This window comes from Candoia aspera, chromosome 1 (assembly GCF_035149785.1).
Source record: "Candoia aspera isolate rCanAsp1 chromosome 1, rCanAsp1.hap2, whole genome shotgun sequence".
Classification (NCBI taxonomy): Eukaryota; Metazoa; Chordata; class Lepidosauria; order Squamata; family Boidae; genus Candoia; species Candoia aspera.
In genome coordinates, this window is record NC_086153.1 from 13,530,853 (window position 1) to 13,553,384 (window position 22,532).

General features: G+C 42.2%; 1 protein-coding gene across 1 annotated transcript; it reads right to left on the reverse strand.

Moving 5' to 3' along the window:
• Positions 1-1,842: 1,842 nt before the first annotated feature.
• RCC1L (RCC1 like) lies at positions 1,843-22,299 on the reverse strand. The gene is made up of 11 exons (XM_063297437.1): positions 21,702-22,299; positions 17,468-17,597; positions 16,562-16,690; positions 15,435-15,501; positions 14,639-14,690; positions 13,433-13,517; positions 10,935-11,116; positions 9,241-9,325; positions 7,761-7,934; positions 4,916-5,001; positions 1,843-2,433 (listed from the first exon to the last, which is right to left on the reverse strand). Exons 1-11 carry the CDS (start codon positions 22,188-22,190, stop codon positions 2,356-2,358), a joined length of 1,557 nt encoding a protein of 518 aa, XP_063153507.1. The 5' UTR covers positions 22,191-22,299; the 3' UTR covers positions 1,843-2,355.
• Between the last annotated feature and the right edge of the window lie 233 nt (positions 22,300-22,532).

Below are 22,532 nucleotides of genomic sequence, written 5' to 3' on the forward strand. Positions count from 1 at the left end.
TATCTCATTTTTCACCAGCTTGGGAGGGGGAGGTTTGTGTGCAGGAAGCAGTACAACAGCTTCTGTAAACAATGGGTGAGTTATTGGCCCAGGTTACCCAAAGTGACATTCACCAACCTGGAGCCCTCCAGATGAGGTGGGCATTGCAACTCTTTAAATTCCCAGCTCCCTCTAAGAGTAGGATTCCAAACTCATTTGGAGCATATAAGGTTGGAAAAGACTGTCTTACATCCAGTTCAGCTGCAAGGGGGGGAAAATTGAATTTTGTTTGTTTGTGTAATTCCTCCTTGAGCTATTGAGGATTATTAAAAGGGCTGAGCTCAGGCTGTGGTGTTTTGGAAATGAAAAATACAATTTCTGAATACTGATACTTAGAAAAACCTCCTCTGTGTTGCTGCAATTGTATACCTCTAAAAGAGCCCTGTGCAGCCTCCCAATACATCTTTGGTGCAAAATTTAAATAAGTTTTGGTGTCCCTCTGAATCTTTTCTCCCTTCTTTATACCCATGCTGCTTTCTACTAGGTAACAAATAATAATCTATTCCATTTCCATTGTTCATGTTTTGAATACCAATTGTAGGCACCCAAAACTAGGCCCAAGAGTGAGGTAGCCGCAAGCTGCTGAAGAGGCAATCCTGAGATTTGCTGAAGCACCCAAAAATCTTTAAAATATGTTCTTGGGGGAAGGGAGAGATTCTAAATCAGTGTTTCTCAACCTCAGCAACTTCAAGCTGTGTGGACTTCAACTCCCAGAATTCCCCAGTCAGCCAGCAGGGCTGACTGGGGAATTCTGGGAGTTGAAGTCCACACAGCTTGAAGTTGCTGAGGTTGAGAAACACTGTTCTAAATAAACTCTCAAATGAAGTCTGAACATGCTTAGTGGCTGCTGAATTTAGCAGCCAGACATTGGAATGGAGTGCTAAGAATTGCAATTAATTCTACCCCACCATGCAGAATTCTGCCGCAGCTCTCGCTTCTGATGACGGGACTACTAAATTCCAGGATTCAGTGTAACTTGATGTTTTTTTCTGGTCTGAGAGCTTCCAAGCCTGTAAAACACTATTATGGTCCCCTCTGGCAGGTGGGGAGCAGAGTTTCAGTGGGAGGCTGTTTCTGCTTCCTAACTAAGCTGTAAGAATCAGCTGCAAGGAAAGCAATTCTGGCTTCCTTTTCAATTAAATGGGGTAGGAATCGTAACTGGGCAATACACATCTCCTTTCATGTTCCTTAGCTTGAAACTGGCTTGTTTCAGTAAGCCACAATTTAGACTACTTATCATTTGTTCCGGTTCGGATCGTGGAGTTGTTAGTTTTCCTGCTCACGGCCATGTCAGACAAAGCAATGGAGATGCCAACAAACCCGCTGATTCACCAACAGTAAAGAAAAAGTTTTCCAACATCTCTGTGCTTCTTCCAAGTTAATTCCAACTTGGAGCCACTGGACTGTCTCAGCCAGAAGCTGAAAATGATGTTTCTCTTGCCCGGAAATTTTGAGAGTGCCTCCTCCTCGAGTGAAGAGCATGTGCGCAGATGCATGATTTGGTATGTCTGAGCAAATCTACCCGAGGAAGGGCACAACAGCCTGTTGAGGGAATGACATCTGTGGGGACAGGCCAGGGAAGAACTCCATGAAAAGGGCCTCAGAAAGACACTTTCAGGAACAGCCTTCAGGAAAGAACTCTAATGAAACAGCTATTTGGAAACAGATCATCTCTGAGTATTTACCCTCAAATAGAAGAGTGGTGGATCACCAATCTTTTTGGCATTAGATACATAATTTTATTAGTTAGCCAATGACATAAAACTCATGGGATCACCAAACCTGGCTCCTAAGATCTCACACGATCTCCCTTGAGTATGCTGAAACCTTATGAGAGGTGATCTTGTATGGCTCTGTTCATTAAAAAAAACAAGCTTGTAACTTAATCTGAGGGTCCACAAGCACCGCCTAAAGCTGTTGGAAGCATCAGGTCACCCTGCAGTACAGCACATCCTCCTTTACTATTAAACAGACATGATTCTGTTGTCTGGTGCTGTCTCAGGACCTCCGCAGCAACAACATGCTAACACTACCCAGGAAAACTGGGGTGCTTTGTTTTTAAAGAACCCAGGATGGTTGGCATTAGCAATACATGTCCAACTGCAAAGTCTGCACATGATCCCACCATGTTTGTGTGTCCTTCAGCCACTCCTTGGGTTACTGTTCCTGCATGCTCAATCTCTCCTAATCGGCTCACAAAGGTCTTCCTGGCTTCGGTCAGCTCTCCCCAAAAAGGCTAACCAGAGGGCCCCAGTAAAGGCTTGAATAATTTGGCTTCCTGCTCATCTGGACAGGCACTACCATGCAGGAACAGTACTAAACAAGGGATTTAACCAGAATGACCATGTGATCTACGCCACAGGCCACATCCACCACCTCACCTGGCACTGTCACCTAAAGAAGAAAGGAGAAGGAAAATTAAAATCCACTTGCATCCATCTATTTTCCCGGCTTATAGCAAATCCCAAGAATATATTTCTGTCCTTTTTTTAGCAGTCCCACTCGCTTTCTTCCCATGCTGGGCTTCAGAATGGCAAAAGCTGGAAATCTGCAAATGTGCTTTGAAAAGAGCACTAATGTTCAAGTCCGCTCGTAGCCCCTAACGTGGACCATCCAGTTCCATCCAAGGTGGCCCAGCAGAGGGTTCAGGGAGTTCATTTACATCTGTCGCTTCCCCTCAAAACCAGGACAGTGTCCTGAACCTCATCCTCTCCTACTGGATGCTGTGTAGGTTTTGTGACTGCAGATTTTGGCTGGCAAAATATTGCAAGCAACTGGGGAACCTCAATGCACAGGACCCATACATCCCTGGGTGGAAACTTCCTGGTGGTTCTGCTCACTGGCTGCCAAACAGGGCCATGTGTCCACCCTGCATGGTTAAATTCCCTGCACGCTGGCTGGGGATTTCTGGGAGTTGAAGTCCACGCGTCTTAAAGTTGCTGAGGCTGGGAAACACTGCTGTAGATTAAGCAATCTGCTGACTGAAGGAATACTAGCAGTCACGCCAAAGGAATTGTTGGGGAAGCTCAACAAAGATGAGTGAGTAAATTCAGGCCAGGCAGTGGGAAGAAGTCTCTTCGGGAACACTCGAAAGAGGCTCAAAACTCTTCCTTTTGTGCTAGGATGGTGCTATTTGCAGCACTGTGTGCAATGTTAATCCCAAACTTTTACAAATGTCAAATGCAACTGCCATCATACAAGCACCTCCAGATTAATTCTGTAGAGGATTAAGCCTTCTCTATAATGGTTACTAGACAACCCGTGACCTGTTGGGTCATCATTTCAGAGATATTTCCTTACCAGATTCCTCAATGCCCTCAACAATGGCAGAGCTTCTAATGTAATGCAAACGTTCTTAAAAATTCAGGACGAGGTCTATCTGCCTTGAAAGTAGCCCATGTTGAACCATTTAGCACAGTCAAACATCAGGAGTTGACCACAGGAATGTTTTATGACATTTTGTATTACGTCATAAAATAAATTGGTTGGCGGTTCAAATCCGCGTGACGGGGTGAGCTCCCGTTGCTAGTCCCAGCTCCTGCCAACCTAGCAGTTCAAAAACATGCAAATGTGAGTAGATTAATAGGTACCGCTTCGGCAGGCAGGTAACGGCGTTTTGTTTAGTCATGCCAGCCACATGACCACGGAAGTGTCTACAGACAAACGCCAGCTCTTCGGCTTTGAAACGGAGATGAGCACCGCCCCCTAGAGTCGGACACGACTGGACTTAAAGTCAAGTCAAGTCATAAAATAAAATTTGCCAAATTTCTATTCCATGGGAGTCTTGGTCCTGGATTTTGGACACATTCTGTTAAGTTAGCCCATTTGGGTACCTTGGTTCAAAAAATGTTGGCCTATGACGCACTGTTTTGCCTAGTTAAAGGTTACAAAGTATCAAACAGACACAAGAGTTTTAGTAGTATATAAATGATCAGACGTCATGCTCAACAATGGTTTAGAGTAGGATTTGGGACCTGAAGGCCAGATTCAAACCTTAGCTTGGATGTGAAGGTGTTACTTTTAAGGAACAGAAGCCCCATTCTGATGTCACTTTCCAGAAAACAAGCAATCAAACAGATTAATTCTCCTGCTCGGCTATTTTTTTCTCTGTTCATTAGATGGGTCAGGAGGTCACACTTTAAGCTCACCTACTACACAGAAAAAAAATGTTTTTCTCCATATATCAGGCAAGTGTGCAGAACACCCTTTTTTGGCACACACAGAAAAATATTTTAATCCCTCCTGCTCTTCCCAAATGGGAAAAGATGCAGAGCAGCTGAACTAGATAAGAGGCCAGCTTCTACTATGCTTTACAAAGTGGTTGTTTGAAACTAATAAAGCTTCCAATAAGGACTAGAATCAAATAGCAAAAACCCCATAGCAAAAAATAGTATACGCTGGTCACATGGCAAGCTACCATTAATCGAAATCAAGAGCATCCCATTTCATCTCCTGGAGCCCAAGATGCTGGAATACAGACATTATCTGCTGATTTGGCACCTTTATTTAGGCTGCTGCTGCCCAATCCCCCTACAGCTGCAGCTAGATCCCTTTGGAAAGCAAATACTCTTCAAAATATCTGGAATGAGGCTCCCCCCAAGATACGAACGGCCCCCACCCTGCTGGGGTTGCGAAGGGGCCTGAAGACCGAACTCTTCCTCCAATCCTTTGATGAGGATGACTGAAGCCTCCTTTTAACCTAGATTGTTTTCTTTTTTTTCTACCCAGTCTGTTATTCTGCAATCTCTACCCTTTTGTTCTTGTCTTTTATTGTCTGTTTTTCATGTTTTAAATCGTTTGCAAATCGCCCAGAGTTGCTGGGAGTTGGGTGGCAACTTCAGATAATAATAATAACAATAATAATGACATTTCTTACCCTCCAGGGGAAGAATTGGTCTTCCATTCTGCCGATTCCCAAGCACCCTCGCACATTTTTGCCCCATATAAAGAGTTCTCCGCGGTCTGCAAACCAATAGAAAAAAATCAAATGTCACTCAAGGTTTTGTGGACTTTCAGGGATATGTATTTAAAATCAGATTTTCCACCACTTTTTCATATAATTAAAAATGAATGCAGGAGCCCTCTCATCCTACCATGCCCATTAACTCAACATGGAGCTATAGAGGGATTTGTTTGTTAAGCGTGCCTGGGGAGATGTTTGGCAAAAAACAGATGCAAGAGGCAACTCTGAGTAAAATTTGGGAAGGGCATTGAAGCTTTGTTCCAGGAAAGAGTTATTCACATCAGATTTCTGCTCTTTAGGGCAATGAGAAACATATGAATGTAAGAAATACTCTTACATTCATATGTTTCTCATTGTGTGAGTAGGCTCGCATTATGGAATGTTTTGGGTAAATATAGAGAGTTGGACTGTTGCTGAATGTGATTAGTATAGTATATAATGGAAATAAACTATGACCAACACTGAGCAGGGATCAAGTCAAAGTGTATGATGTCCCCTTGGTTGTTTAATGCATAGTAGACAACCCTGGGTCATCGTTTCAGAGATACTTCCTTATCAGATTCCTCAATGCCTTCGACAATGGCAGAGCTTCTAATGTACTGGAAAATTTCTTAAAAATTCAGGGAGAAATGAAATGTACCTGCCTTGAAAGTAGCCCATGTTGAACCATTTAGCACAGTCAAACATCAGGAGCTGACCACAGGAAATATTTTATGACGTTTTGTATTATGTCCTAAAATGTTTTGTAAAATTTGCCGGATTTCTATTCCATGGGAGTCTGGGTCCTGGATTTTGGACACATTCCGTAAGCTAGCCCATTCGAGGTACCTTGGTTCAAAAACCGTTGCCCTGTGATGCACCGTTTCATCCAGTTAAAGGTGACAATCAAGAGACACGAGAGTTTTAGTAGTATATACATAGATATGGATACAGCTCTAAGGCGTGCCTATGGTGACGTTAGAGGTGTGTTGGCTAGGGGCAGTATCGTTCATGTACTTTCATGTGCGCAGATGATTTCATGCTGTTGGCTGAGAACCTGAACAACTTCCAACAAATGTTAGATAGATTGTATGAAGCAAAGAGGAGTACAAGTCTGAAAATTAATGCACCGAAGACTGAGGTAGCTGCATTTGATGCAGAAAATGGAGTGAACGATTGCACGTTCTGTGAAGAAATGGAACAAGTAAATGCATTTCTGTAGCTTTACTAAAGATGGGAAATTGAATGAAGACATTTCAAGACATGAGAACGCTGATAGAAAAGTAGCAGGTCGTATGCTGTCTGTTGTGAGGAATGGACATTTGGGAAGGCTGCAATTCAGTATTTTTCCATAAATACCAGCACAGAGATTCATTAATGGGTGCTGACACACAGAATATTGTAGTGTTAATCCATAACACAAAATGTTCTTTCTCTTGTGATTTAAAAACCCTTATTCTGAGTGGAGGGGAAACGGTATTACCACTTCCCACATTTTGCTGTGCTGCTACCTCTTGTAGGTTGCAACATAAAGGAGTACTTCTGTTGTCATTCATAGGAAACAATGGGCACAAATAGATTAGGAAATCTGACCCCCTGCACTAAAAGAATCCTGGGCACTTCCCTTTTGTTTTTAATTTTATATGAGCCATTTTTTACAGGACTTTACATTAAAAGCAATGCACGCATACCATTCTCACAGATGTGCCTGCCTACACTAGCTTCTTAAGCACACCCCGGTTGGGTTTGTACCACATGCTAACCTAGGTTAAAACAGTACTCAAAAGTTTGTGATTCAGCAGGTTCTTGGAACCCTGCCTTTGTCTTAGCATGTGATACGCAATCCCATGAACCATCACAATAGTTTGTTTGTTTAGGCACAGCATGTTATGTGAACACAGCAAATGTGTTTTGTTAACCCAGCCTCGGTGTGTTGTATGCACCCAGCCACTACTCTTCTTTCCTCAAGGATTTCAGCATAGACATTTTTTCTGCAACTCTCTCCCCCTTTCATCACCTTCGTTATGAACCACCTTGCTCTTGCTGACACTTCATCATCACCTTTCACATTCAATCCACACTGATTCAGGATCCATTCATTCTTGAGCCTATTTCGTCCCGTTTTATCAGACTACTCTTAAATATCCAACTCCCACTGCATTCAGCTTACTTTGAATTTCCTCCTGATATACCCAACTCTTATTCCATATAACGAAGAGACCAGAAGTATCACTCTTCTACACAGACATTTTCACTTCTTTCATATTTCCATATATTTCCTCCTGTCCCTTAGACCCTACAGTTATTTTTTAATCTGGCTTTTTTCCTTCCAAGATGGGTTAATTCTCAACATGCTATTGTTGACACATTGACACTGAGCAGTTAAGATACTGATTAACGTTCTATGATGTCACAACAGCTCAACCAGTGGAGCATGTGGATCACAGACCATGATACAAATATAGTAGGTAACAGGACTGGAGTCAGGCACCTGAACTGAAACCAATGCTGACAGATAATTAAGGTTTGCAGCAAAAACTGAATCGAATGCATTACTACAAAAATACGTTGGGATCAGTACTGGATACTTGAGCAAAACAATATAATTTACAGGAAACAGGAAAAAAGTCAACTCCAGATTTGGGAACAAGAGAGAACTTTAAAACTTCCGGACAACTAAAAGACAATCCCTTACATAAATATATTGGAGTAATTCTCACTAAATATAGAGGCTTTTTTCTAAATAGATGTACTTACAGTTTTGCTCTACGATACCTACTGTTGATTGCTGCAAATTGGTTGAGTCCACAACGGATCCAGGCCACGCAGATGTCAGGATTGAAGTCCGACAAGCCAAAAAGGGAAGGTGGGATCATCTCAGGCGTGGCTGTTTCCATAAGATTTGGTCCTTTCCCAAGAATTCCATAGCCCCACACAAAAACATGGCCTTCCTCTAGATTATTAGAAAAAAAATAGGTGAGATTGTAACAGCTGGCTTCACACAGGATGCAAGTCTATACAGAAACAGGGTTGGATGGGCAGACCATGGTTCAATATTGCAGAAACACAGCCCTGGTGTTAGTACGCAGCATGGGAAAGGCCACCATAGTAAGCCTTATCATGACTGATAGTTTAGGGACAGCATGGCATCTAAGCACTAGCGCTGCACAATGCGTCTTTCCCAGGGATTACATGACAACTCCTGAAGTGATTCCACAGTCTCGGGAAAACTCAATTTACCCAGGATATAAGTTGCCTTTACAGGTAGTCCTCAACTTACGATCATTCAATTAGCAACCATTCAAAGTAATGACGGCACTAAAAAGGCTACTTACGACTGGTGCTCCACTTAAGACTGTCGCAGCATTCCTGGAGTCACATGATCAAAATTCAGGCGCTTGCAACTGGCACGTATTTACGATGGTTGCAGCATCCTGGGGTCGCGTGATTGCCATTTGTGGCCTTCCCAGCTGGCTTCCAACAAGCAAAATCAATGGGGAACCATGTGATTCACTTAACGACCACATGATTTACTTAGCTGCCACAGTGATTCACTTAACAATCACCACAAAAAATGTCATAGGATCAGGTGGTCACATGATGCCTCATTTAACAGCCACACCACTTAATGACAAATTTTCCGGTTCCTATTATGGTCGTAAGTCAAGGACTACCTGTATTTATCTTACTCTCCCATTTGAATTCTCCAAAAATTGTCACCTGGAAGTTGTTACCAAGAACAAAAAAAAGACTGTAGGAAGACTTCCACAATCAAGCTGCCCACAGACGAGCACCAACCAGCAAGGCTTAGTATTCACTGTCTTTAGTAAGTCTGTTTGGTTTGCCTTAATTCCAAGTATTTTTATGTATTGGCTGAGATCAGTGTTTCTCAACCTCAGCAACTTGAAGGTTTGTGGACTTCATGATAGCTGGGGAATTCTGGGAGTTGAAATCCACACATCTTAAAGTTGCTGAGGTGGGGAAACACTGGCTTAGATTGTTTTAAGCCATTTTTTGGGACCGTGCCCCCCAGAGTAGCACAAACCAGAAAAAAGTCAGCTAACATAATCAGCATACATGATATTTTGCAAAGGTGCTTTGAACTCACAAGCAGATAATCCATTTACTGAAAAGCAGCAGTTCACCCCCATCAGCCTCGGCCAGCAAAGCCCACAGTAAAGGACTGCAATTTACGATTTTGCTCACTTCTATCTTATCCTGGTTTAGAGGGAAAAAACGACCCTTGCAAAGAGGCTCACCAGTTAAGACAGCATTGCCGGTTCCACCACAAGCAGCTTCCTTCACTCTCCCAATATTAAAAGGCAAATGTCTGGGCACGTTGACCTACAACGGGTGCAAGTTTGGAATGTGACGATGTCTATTATTTTAAGACTTTCAGAAGAAGAGCTTTATGTACTGGCCAATGATCATGAATAAACTGTACTGAACTGAACTGAAAGAAAAGCATTACAGTCTCCTGTACAAATCCTTTACAAATCCAAAGCTTGTCCAGTTTAACGTCTATGAAATTTCATTTCCACACACACACACCAAGGTTCAGCACTGTGCCATCCTGAGCTCTGCAAAAGTGCAGTAGGTTAGCATTCAAGAGCCTGGAAATCTAACTCTCTTTTCTCTTCCCCTTTTGTAGAGAACCCATGGCTCTCCAGATATGGCAGAATGACACTTCCCAGCCATACCAGCTGAGGCTGGTGGGAATGGTGGTTCAACAACATCTGGAGAACCACACCCCTGATATAAAGCCAGTTCTGACGTAGTGTGTGGTCAGTACCTACCAATGTTAGTAATCCCATTCAGTGAACCAGCAGGCCAAAATACCATGGGTTTCCCACTGATCAGGTTCTGCTCTCCTATATTAGCAGAGCCTCTCCTTTCCATTTTAAGCATTGCAAACTGGGCCTGGCAAATGGCTTGGAGGGAATCCCTTGGCTGCAATCTCAGCCTCCCACAACAGCTGTATCCAGAGGACTGATCCTAGGTCACTCTAGAGAGCCACAGAAAGGGAGAAACTATGGAGAGTCGACAGTTACAAAAACAAAAGCATGCTTGAAGCCCAGAAATCAGAGAAAGTGTGAAACAGAAGCTTAAACTGGCTGCACCCTAATTCACTAGAGCATGCTGGCTGGGGAATTCTGGGAGTTGAAGTCCACACGGCTTAAAGTTGTTGAGGTCAAGAAACACTGCACCAGAGTAGAAGAGGGAGGGAACGGAAAACTCCAGGTTTCAAGTTTCTGTTACTGTAGACTATATCAATAAAGTTGGGTTCCAATCAAACTTGCGCTATATGCTTCGTGGCCTGGTCTGGCCTACCTCAAAGGGCTGACAGAGTAGTATACAGCTACCGCCTCTATTTGAGCCTGGGGCAGAGCAATATTGTCTCCAGCATGAGGATGTCGCTTTAGGCATATCCAGAACTAGACACCCCTGATTTCCTTCTACTAGGCCTCCAGCCTCATGGACCACTGATCTTTGGCAGATGCCTGGAAGGTTATACTATGCCTAGTATGGATCTCTGCTAATGGAGCATTAGGACAGACATCCTCATTACGCCTAATTCAGAACTGCAGACCTTGAACCCCCGACCTCCCAAAACCTTGGATCAGGCCTCCAACAGCCCTTCCCCAGGTTACCAGCAAATCTCCATTTTTAATGTGACCAAACTGAAAAATGATTAACCTATGCACTGTTTTTAATTAATGTAATTCTAACTAGCCTGACATTTCAATGAAATCAAATGTCATTTTTCTCCTGCTCCCACCCATCTCTCAATCTTAGCCATGCCTAGTTTTGGAAAAAGAGACCTTAGCATGCTACCCAGAGGATGAGTGCATGCTTGATCCTGTCAAAAACTGTATGCCCCAGCCAATCCAGCCTCCCGCTCTTCCTGTGAAAAAAAGGTCTGCCAGGTCAGGCACATGGAAACCATCCTAACCTGGGTCATCTCAGTAACAGACGTCAGCTGGAGATACTCCGAGTTTCCCCAGCCAAAGAGCTCGCCAGTCTCAGACACAGCAAGGCAAGAATCTCCATAGGTTGCGACCTGTGCAATGCGGACGCCTGCAATGTCTCCGCCCAGTTTTGTGGGAACGCTGACGATGTTGTAATGGCCTAGGCCTAGTTGGGAAGGAAAGAGAAGGAAGCTCAGTGCATACTTAAAGGAAATCAATACTTAAAGGAAATCAATGCATACTTAAAGGAAATCAACCAGTTAATAATTACATACTGCTCTTCCTCAAGCATATAGGACTCCACCCTACCAGTTTTATCCTCACAGCAATCCTGCAAAGTAGGCCAGGTTGAGCAATCTGGGCTAATCTAATGTCATCTTGTGAGCTTTCCCCTGGTCCTCATCCAGCATTACTGGTCCCACGCCTCAGGAGCTGGCACTAGGGGCAATTCATTTTATAAGCTGCCTTTCAGTTCTACTGAAAGAGAAGTGGGGGATCTGCAGGATGTGCTCCACAAAGTCAAGATGGCGGCACCACACACAAAAAGTAGGCAGTGCTCTGATGGCAACTTTGCAGACACCATCTTGACTTTTTGGACCACGCCCTAAGGGCACTCCTGAAAAGAAGATGAAGGAACAAGAAGATTTGTTCACTTCTACAGAACATGGACAAATAAACAGAGGCAAATGCATGCATATTATTATTATTATTATTATTATTATTATTATTATTATTAGAGAGCCAGTTTGGTCTGGTGGTTAAGGCAATAGGGTAGGAACCAGGAGGCTGTGAGTTCTAGTCCCGCCTTAGGTATGAAAGCCGGCTGGGTGACCTTGGGCCAGTCCCCCTCTCTCAGCTCAACTCCCCTCAGAGGGCTGTTGTTGTGGGGAAAACAGGAGGAGGAAAGAGTATTTGGTATGTTCCCCGCCTTGAGTTATTTATAAAAATAATAAAGGTGGGATTAAAAAAAAATATTCAAGGCTTTATATTTTTCATTACAATGGTTTTATTCAAGTTACTATTGTATTATATATGTATTCCTGGAATTTCTGAAGCAGCAGCTCTAAATTATATGTTTTTTTTTAATCTCGAAGGCCACTAAAAATTAAGGACTCTTTGCAGATCACCTCATAAACAATGAAGCGCATGTAACTCTGTATGCAGGCACATATGCTCATGCTACAAATCAAAGCATACCTCCTGTGTATTTACAACCATACTCTTACCTTTAACTTGTAAATAATGCTTAGGGCAAAATTAATGGACTGCATCAAGTTATGAAAATCACCAGCAGTGTTGTCAGACTCTTATATAAACCAATCTAGATCAAATTGGTATTGATCTCAATCATCGGAAGGAAGGAAAATGAGAGAGTCAGAGGCTCTTCTATAAGCTACAATTTGATAACCTCTGGTCCAATTCATCCATGTTTCTAAAAATATTATTCCTTAATTCATGTATTTATTTTGCAAGTCAGGATTGGTGTAGCCATTTCTATGCCTTTCATTCACTTTACTCAGCACCCTTCGGTCTTTCAAAGTAACTTGCTCAAGAGGTGCAAAATACTTACACACTTCTACTTTGGAAGCAAAATCAATAATGTCCCAGTCTCCACTTCTATGGTCAAGAGTGGATCAAAAAAAAAAAAACTGCTAGAAATGCAACAATCAGGTTGGATCATTTTTTTCCACACTTGGTGGCAATGTCATAAAGCTCAACAATTCTGGAAGGTGATTCGTCACAGAATGAAACAATGATAAATATCAACTTTCCCGTTGACTTTATTGCCAGCTGTTTTTCTGTTAAACATTAATAGGATTACATTCCTACAATGTATATAGAGTTGGCACTGTCCATTGGCAGCTGCTCGAATACTTTATGCTTCTAACTTGAAATTACATAGAACTCCCTTTTAGAAGAATAACAGACTAAGCTACAAGAGTAGGCACTGTCGTCAAAAAAAACCCCTTTTTATTTAAAAAACAATTTTGATATTGAATTTAATTCTGTCTGGAAACCATTTATGAAATATAATTCTGCACATGGAATTGTACCATATACAAAATTCAGGTTTCTCTTAAGATAAACCTTTAAAATATTAGATTTTGCCTGATTTATTATATTAAGGACATAGTTTATCAGATTGGATAAATTGCTATTGTTTATTCTGATTGACAATTCTTACCATATTGGCTGCCTTTGCTATGTATTGATTGAGTTGATTTTAACAATAGTTTTGAAGTTCAAAACTGATATAAAATCACCATTATATGTAGCATTAACCTAATCTGAAAATTCTTACTCAATTTTATACAGCTTGTAAATCTCTTTTTCTATTTCTTTCTTGTTCCTTTATTTTTTATTTTTTCTTGGTTGCACTTTTAAATATGTTTAAATTAAATTACCAATCGAAGATAAATTAAATTAAATTAATGTTTAAATTAAATTAAACTGCTGGCATGATCCATCTCAGACACTTCACCTGTCTGGCCATCAGCTCCCCAACCACAAGAATAGACATCTCCTTTCTCAGTCCTGAAGAGGCTATGGTCCTGCCCACAGGCAACCTATAGGCAAAATAAAAAATAGAGAAGATTTATTCAAAAGTTTAGAATTTAAATGCTATGCTTGCTGCTTAACCAAATGCTCTTATGCTCTATCTAGAGTCAAAGTTAAAAAGATATGAGGAGGAAACCAGGATTAAAACAATCTTCCCTAACCAGGTGTTCCCATTATAACTCAGAGATATAGTTCACATGAATTACTGTGGAATTATTAAATTTTAAAAGATCTTCTACAAGAACCAGTCATATATGATTGGAGTGGCATATAAGGCTAAGAAAATAAAAATAAAAATCAGTCAATGAAACCAAGATTTCTCACACTAGAATGAAGAACTAAAGCTGCGGGGTTGCTAATATTCACTGGCTCTGTTTGCACATTTAAAGTGGTTATGAATTAACCCATTACCTGAGATCACATAATACAGCCACCCCCAAAATAAATGAACCCAACTTTAATACAAACCAAACTTAGTGTGTTGTAAGTATGCTGTTACTACATCTTCAGCTGACCTAGTTAAGCCAGTTGTGTGAATGTAGCCAGTGTGGGCCAGTCTCCTCCTGACCTGGGTCCGTCCTTCCTTCCTGATGTCCTGGACTACAACTCCTATCATCCCTATGCTGGGCAGGGAGGCGATGGGCAATGAGCAGCCAAAATCTTTGTGGGGTACTGAGTTGAAGAAAGCCAGGGAAGATGAGAAAATCTAGGCTTTAAGATTCATCCCGTTTCTCAAAGCTCGGTTGGGAAAAATTCTGGATTCCAGCTAAAAGTCAGCTTTGACCTAAAGTGGACAGCTGCATTCTCTCCAAGGTAAAGGTGGGCAGAGCTGAAGCAAGCAGAAGTTGGGACCCCCACCAAAAGTGAACAGGAACACCCTTTCCCGCACCCTTTTCTCTCTTTCTGGCATCTTTTTCTACCCAAGTTCTCAAATTATCTCTTGCTTTAGGGGTTTGAAATTAGGCCAAAGACCCCATGAAATTACACTAGGGTCTGGGTGCTAAACCTGACTGATCACTGGTCTAATTCAGGGTGTGGTATTTTCCTCTTCAAAGATACACACAAAAACTGATGCAGCGCAACACATTTTCCTTTGAAGAGAGGATACGAGTTTTTAGAGACGACTTACTTGGACCACTCTATCTTCAAAGCCTTGCAGTCTGTTAATGAGCTGGCTCTCGCTGCATTTTGCCCAGGGGAAAAAAAATCATAAAAAGAAACTGAAGCAAGCCATCAAGAAGGTGAAGAGCTGGAATTTTTAAAAATGCAGTTTGGGTAAATGCCTATTACTGACAATATTTCAAAGGGCTCCCGTTTAGCTTCCTACATTTTACAAAGCACATTCCCGACAGTGAATAAGGGCTGATTAGTCTTCGAAACTATGCTATAGAATCAATCTGTTATGAGATTAAAAGAATCTTCACTGAATATTAAGTGGGAGTTACAGAGCACTCCCATCAGCAGGTAGAGGGGAAAATGCTTAAGCTAGAACTTTTCTTTTCTTCCTTAAAAGTTGCAACAGGAAGAAAATGAGCTACATCAGTTGTAATACTAGAACGGTTCCTCCTCCATTCCAGGGACGTATTAGGAGCTCAGGGAAGCCCCGTGGATCCTTTAAACAGGAATAGGGAATCTATGACCCTCAAGTGTTACTAGGCAACATCTCTCAGCATCCTTCATCGGTGGTGGTGCCACCTGGAACTGGTGGGAGACGCCATGCAGCAAAAATCAGGGGGGAAAGCCAAGGACAGCATAGCATGCTTTCTTTTTTCATAACTTCTGATGTCAAAGTTCCAGAAAGCAAAGCACCAACTGTGGAACTTGAATCAGGGCTCCAGTTAAAATAGATCTCACAACTTCTAGCCCTGCTTCGATAAGACACTTCCAGCAAGAACCATTATATGGAACCAAACAGGCTTTCTCACCTGTATATTTCACCTTCAATCACTTTTCGGCCACACTGGCCATAAGCGTTGTTGCCCATGCTAAAGACTGAAAGAAAAGTTATGAGACCCCATCACATAAATATCCAATATCCTGCCTAGCTCAGAAAGATGCCTAAATGATCTCCCTTCATTTAGTCAACCCCCAAATATGGGAAGGGAATGTGCAATTAATTTTTCTTTTTAAACACTCCCAGAACAATAACTGCATATATGGATTTTCACACAATCACATGAGGATTTGGGCTTGGAGATGGAAGTAGGGAAGATATTTTACCTACCTCTTCCCTATCTCCACCTTCAAGCTAAAGTTAAAAGCTCCAGGTTAAAAGCTCCCAACCCTCCTTTTTCCCACTACCAGTAAAACTTTGAGAAAATGGACATTCTATAAAACAAAAGTCCATAATCAGGGAAGATCTACTGAACACAAAATCATGACTAGCCAACTTAAGCCTTAGTCTAAGAATGACTAAGACTGAATCACACCTAATGCTAAGCCATAATATAGCTTTTATTTTTGGCTCAGTACGATGTCAAACCCAGATGATGTGATTGCTAAACTACAGATTATAGTTTACCATGATGTGCAAATACAGCCAGTTGTGCATGAGTCAACAAATTTATAATTTAATTTTTTAGATTTAAATCCCATCCTTCCTCCAAGAGCTTAAGACACAGAGATATCCCTATAGGCATCCACAGATGAAACAAACCACATTACATTGCTGCGCAATGATTTATGGACTGACATCGGACATGACACTGTCAACATAAACCGCACAATTCATGTAATTTTTGTGATGGTATCACAACACCAGTGGCATTATTTCATCATCATGGTTGGTAATGGACTCCTATGGATCTCCCTTCATTTTAGAGTACAACAGCAACCTGTGAGGTAGGCTGGCCTGAGAAAAAGCGATTGATCCAACATCACCCAGTGAGTTCCCACAGCTAAGGATGGATTTGAACCAGGATCTCCCAGGTCACAGCTCAATACCTAACCACGACACTACATTGGCTTCCAGACAGTGATTTAAAAACCTGACAGGTTTATGTATTAACTTTGGGCCAGTATCTTTCCAAAAAGTATAAGACTACCAACACACCTCCTTCTGCATCTGTTAGCACCAAGGAATGTGCTCTCCCGCAGGACACTTGCAAAACTCTGCTCTGCTGTGGCTTGGCCAGTGGCAAGGGAACAGGGCTTGGCTCCAAGACATATTCATAGCCTTTAGCTTAAAGATAAAGAAAAGGACAATGCATTGCATGTATACACAGAGGGTACCTTTAATCTGCTATAGAAGTTATTGACAGTCCTCAACAAAAGTCACAATAAACGGGTTTAAGTTACTCCAAGAAGTTCAGTTATTAGCATTTAAACTCTCTGCAATTTATAGTACAACTATTATTGTTTGTAGTTAGGCACACAATCTGTAATATTAATATGTACTTTTGGACAGGCCTTGCAATGCCCATTTTTAAAATCTAAAAAAGTAAGAGCCATTCTAGACGGGTTGATCACAGTTAGCATCCTGTTTGCAATAGCAGCCAGGAAGATGTTTCCGGCAGCTCACCATCAAGGACACTAAGGCAACCACTGTCCCCAGTCATATACTTTTGAGCATATGCATGTTCTATTTGTAGCTATTACATATAGAATGATTTACTGGGTCATGCCAAATGTTCATTTGGTCCAACTGTAGGATTATCCTGCAACAGGTTTGCCTGACAACTGCCCAATGGTTTTCCAGTGCCATGCAAAGCCATTTTCCCAACGCTTGAGAATTTTAGATATAATCTGAAGCCTGCAGACTGCTTTTTAGCCTGATTTCACCATCTATTTTTTAATTTTTATTTAATTTTAACAGTTCTGGGTTTTTTTGCCAAGCATCCCGGAAATATGACTAAAGGATGGAATAAATATGTAACAATCCCATTAAAAGCATGGGAGTGATAGCAGGCCAAGGACAGCATGCAACATTTCAAACATTAGCAAAGTTCTGCATACTTACATCGATCTTTCCTGCTCCTATGAAATCCAATCTGAGAATCTTTGTTCAGCCCCATTCCCCAGATCTTGTTAATATCCATTGTTCTGGAGGACAGAAGTGTAAACCCATAGCCACAGGCAGCAGAAGAAATCTTTAAAACAATATATATACATAGATGTTTAGTCCTGGTTTGATATAAACAAGCACACAATAAAGATGGTGAACCTGTAGCTCTCCAGTGTTTTTGGATCACAACTCCCATCAAAGCTAGCAGGCCAATGATAATGTATAACAGGAGATGTACTCTAATAACATCTGTAGGGAACACAAATTATCTATTTCTAATGCCAAGAAAGAGAGGGAAGAGGCTCTACCCAACTCTCTGAATCAGAAAAAAGTGAAGAACATACAGAAACTTAATCAGGCTCATATTCAGCAATTCAAAAAGTCAGCTGTAATTCTCCTTTGCATTTTTCAAAGACAGGAATCCTGCTTAGATGTCAAAAGCTGAATTACTGTTCTGGTAGCAATGGCTGTGACAGAGACAGCTGCAGCTTGAAAACCTGCTTCTAAACTCTGATTGTAAAAGCAGTTCATATACTGTTCTGAGAAACTGATACACAACGTTAAAGAAACGGAACAGGAGACACATACTGAAATGTGATTCCTTTTTATTACGTTTATTTTTAACAAAGCATGCTTTTTTTGGTCCCTCAAAGATCAGTTGTTCATTCCGAGAGAATTGAAGAGTTTTAAAGGCTAGATATAAAAGGGGTCTCCTTTCTTTTGTGAAGAAAACTTCTTATACACTTACACATACATTCATATAATGCACAGGTTTAGTTTTGTCTGTTTGTAATTACTACGTTAACCTCTTAGCAGGTAATAAAAACAAAGGAAAAAAAGCAGACTTTTGTGGAATTATAAGATTGTTTTAATAGGGAGTGGGAGGAAGAAACCTATGAAGCATAATTAAAACCAAGCTAGTTTTACTATTTAACATAAGGCAGTATGACGATCAGCAGCAGCAGGAGATCCCATACCTGAAGGCTACCCAGTTGGAAAGCTGTTCTAAAAAGTGCAATACTGAAATATCCTTTGCCACATAGGTGACCACTATGACAGCAGACACCCCCTGAGATCTCCATTTTTAAAGTCGAGCTTGACTTGGGGTGATTTCATGGACACAATAATACAGAAGTGGCTTTTTTTTTTTTTCAGGTGACAATTCAATTGATTTTATTACGGTCACTGACCAGTACAAGATACAATTCTATGGCACATTAGCCACTAGCCATAAAATATGAGCCATCTAAATTACAATAATTTTACATTTGAGTTTACAAGTTCCAATTAGGTGTTAAAATACGTTTGGATCACAATGTAAGCGAGCCCCTTAATCAAGTTTAAAAACAATCTTATTAATTTGCATTATCATGACTAATATTCTATCAGGTATAAGTGTCTATAAAAATATATATAAAATATTAAAAGGAGTGATAAAAAGAGTAAAATATCATATATAAAATGTGTTATATAGACCACAAAGTTATTACAAGGGATACATTACTACATTTTTCCAATCATAATCTGATGTATCTTCATAGCAGCTGCGCAGAATCTGGCTACTTGCGCCGTGACAGTTGGATATTCATCTATAAGTAACATTTGCATACAATCTATATCTTTCCATCTAGGGCATTTACTAATCAAAGGTAATATTAGTTTACTCCTGAGCTCTTTATAAAAAGGACAACGGAGAAGCACATGGTCTGTAGTTTCTATCTCTCCATTGTTACAAGGGCACCGCCTTGCAGCTATTGGGATTTTTTTGTATCTGCCTTCCAAGACTGCAGAAGGGAGTGCATGGCTTTGAGCTAGGGAGAAAGCTTTCCGCTGGCTAGGAATTTCAAATTGAGAAAGGTAGTTAGCGGTATTGACAATATATTTATTATGCTCTGAAGATAGGAAATGAGGGGCCTTCTGTAAGTCCCTCTATATCCTTTATCCTTTGCTTCAGGGTCAATTTTGCCTGTTCTTAATCCATCCTAAGAATTGAATCTGTAGAAAATCCTAGCTTTGTGAGGCTAAATTCAATGTCCTTTAACCAAGAGGATTGGAAGTAATCTTGAAAAATGAGTGGTGCTAAACCTTGGGGATAATGCTTGAGTTTTAGCCAAAGGTTCAGGGAGGCTAGACGCACTCTTGCCTCGACTTTTATCATGCCGACTTCCAATCGAAGTTGAGCGTTTGTCACACATTTGGGCATTTGGAGTACTGCTCTAATAAATTTGGATTGCACTCTTTCCAGAGGTGTAATGCTTGAAGTCGGAGCACCAATGCAGGACCCGTAAAGGAGCTGGGCTAATGACTTCACCTGGAAGAGCTTAAGAGCTGCTGGAATATAGTGCCCGATGTCCTGAGTAAGGATGGTGAGCAGGGGGCTCCCATCCAGGCTGTAAAGCGCATGCGTAGTACTGAGGAATTAGGTAGCCATTCAAAGAGACACAGATCGGGCCCGCCTTAGCCTTTGGGGTTTATATGTCTGGGTTTTTCCCACGCTTCTTCAGTTTGTTAGGATTTTCTGTTACGTAGCAGTAATAAAACACTAGAGACCTATTCCTTGTCTCAGCGTGGTTCCTGGCTGTTAGGACACCCGCCTTCGCTTCGGAAAAACTTTAGAATGGCATTGGCTGATTTTTGTCCAGAATCAGCTGCATACTCAAAGTGAGGTTTCCTAGATCCAGTGGTATGCACAACTACCCCTAGGTATTTGAAGCTTGTCACTTGCTCTATTCTGTACCCATTTATATGCCAGGAGCGAAGTTTCGGCCTTTTAGCGAAGGTCATTATCTTTGTTTTCTGATAATTTATTTCTAACTGATTATTAATACAATATTGGGCCAAGGATGTCAAAGCTCTCTTGAGACCTATAAGAGTCCTGGAGAGTATGACCGCATCGTCTGCATACAGCAGCAGGGCAATACTTCGGTCCCCTAATTTAGGAGGATGAAAGTCTGGGTGACTTAGGCATCTTACCATATCATTAATGTAAAAGTTAAAAAGTAGGGGAGCCAAAATGCAACCCCGTTTCACCCCCTTTTGTACTTTAATCAGCTTGGACAGTGACCCAGATCTATTGCACCTGACCCTCAAGGCCGTATCTGAGTGTAGGGCACATATTAGGTAGAGAAGCCTGCTATCTATTGAGGTGGCTTCCAGCTTCTCCCACAGCTTAGGCCTAGATATAGAATCAAAAGCTGCCTTTAGGTCTATGTAAGCAGCATACAATGATGTTATCTTGTTGGAACAATATTTTTCAATCAAGTGTTGAAGAATCAGGCATTGTTCAATAGTTCCTCTGCCCTCTCTAAAGCCAGCCTGTTCATCCGCTATAAGATTTCTCTGGTCCAGCCAGTCTTTGAGTTTTCCTTGCAAATGTCTAGCATATAGCTTACTAATTATATTCAGTAGACTAATAGGTCGGTAATTGGCAGGATCATTTATCTTCCCTTTTTTAAAAATCAGGACTATAATAGCCAGGCCCCAATCCTCTGGGATTCTCCCCAAATTATCAATATAGGTAAAAAGTGATGCTAAAATTGGGGACCACCATTCAACATTATTCTTTAATACTTCCGCTGAAATAAAATCCATTCCCAGAGCCTTCCCTTTTTTAAGTTGTCCAATAAGAAATTTGATTTCAGCCACCGAGACTGAGGGCCACTCGATTAGACCTTCGTTCATCTGTGTCAACATTGTATTGTTAGGTATTCCCACACCTCTGGTGAAATGTTTTTGCCTTCTTCTGGAATATGGTCCTTTTTGATGTCCCAGTCGAGCCTGGTGTAATGGACTGTAAGAATGACCTTGGGAAACAGGACGGAGAGCCACAGCCTAGACAACTATCATGCAAAAGGTATCTCAGCCCACAGAAGGAAAAGAAATGTAGGAAGCATCTCAAAAGGGACCCTCCCTAGTACTCTGGAGAGTAAAAGTAAAGGAGGGGAGATGTGCTTTCCGATTTTCAAGATCCTATTACTGTACCCTTATAATAAAGGTAGTGTTAGTACTCATGGTTTTGGTTTCCAGTCTGGACTACCTCAAAGGGCTGACACCGGCCTTCCTGGGATTTCCTGGTGGTCACCCATCCCAACCCGTATCAGGTCTGACCTGGCCTGGGGTTTCAACTGCAAGTGAAGTCAAGTCGGCGCTGCCCCCTCGCGGGGCTCCTCATTCTTCCCTCCTCCCTCACCTTCTCCTCCACCTCCAGGCGGTAAGGCGTGGGCTGGATCCGCCTTCGCTTCTTCCCTGCATCCGGGACGACAAAGGACGGGATGCCCAGAGCCCCCGAGTAGGTGAAGCCGCACACGAAGACTCGGTCCTTCCTCTTGGCTCGGTCTCCCACGTACTGGAAAATGGGGGCGGTCTCGTCGGTGGCTTTGACCTCCCGGAGGCTCTTTCGCTTGGCGGCTTTCGCGAGGCCGCGAGGCCGTCCTTCAAAGGGGAACCCGAGGGGAAGGCCAAGGAAGGGACGGTGGGGACCGTGGAAGCGGGGATTCAGCGATGGCACCCCGGGGGAGGCCCGTCCCCTTCCCAGACACCCCTCAGACAGCCCCCTTATGCGGAGTCCGGGCAAGCCACCGAAGCCCTTGCTTGTGGGTCCCTGAAGGAGCTCCTTCGTGGATCGTAGAGATGTCGCCCAGATCCTCTGGAAGGCTGGCAGACAGCCAGTAAGCCCCATCACAGACCTCTTGCCTGGAGAGACCCTGAGCTCGCCTTTCTACCGCCTGCAAAGTATCACCATTTTGGGAACATGGGCAGCGCCATCTTGTTCACCTTTCACCTTGTTTTGCTCTGCGCAGGCGCAGCTCCTCCCAGCAAAGGACCACCATGATGATGCAGGCAAGAGGCCGATGGATCGCCCTCCAGCCTGTGATCCACTCAGGCGCAGTGGCGGTGGCTTGTCAGTGCGCTGTTTCGCTCTGCGCAGGCGCAAGTACTGCACGTCTAGGGGTCGCCATGACACTATAGGCAAGAGGCAGACGTATGGCCCTCCAGCCCAGCCTTTCATTCGTTAAAAGCC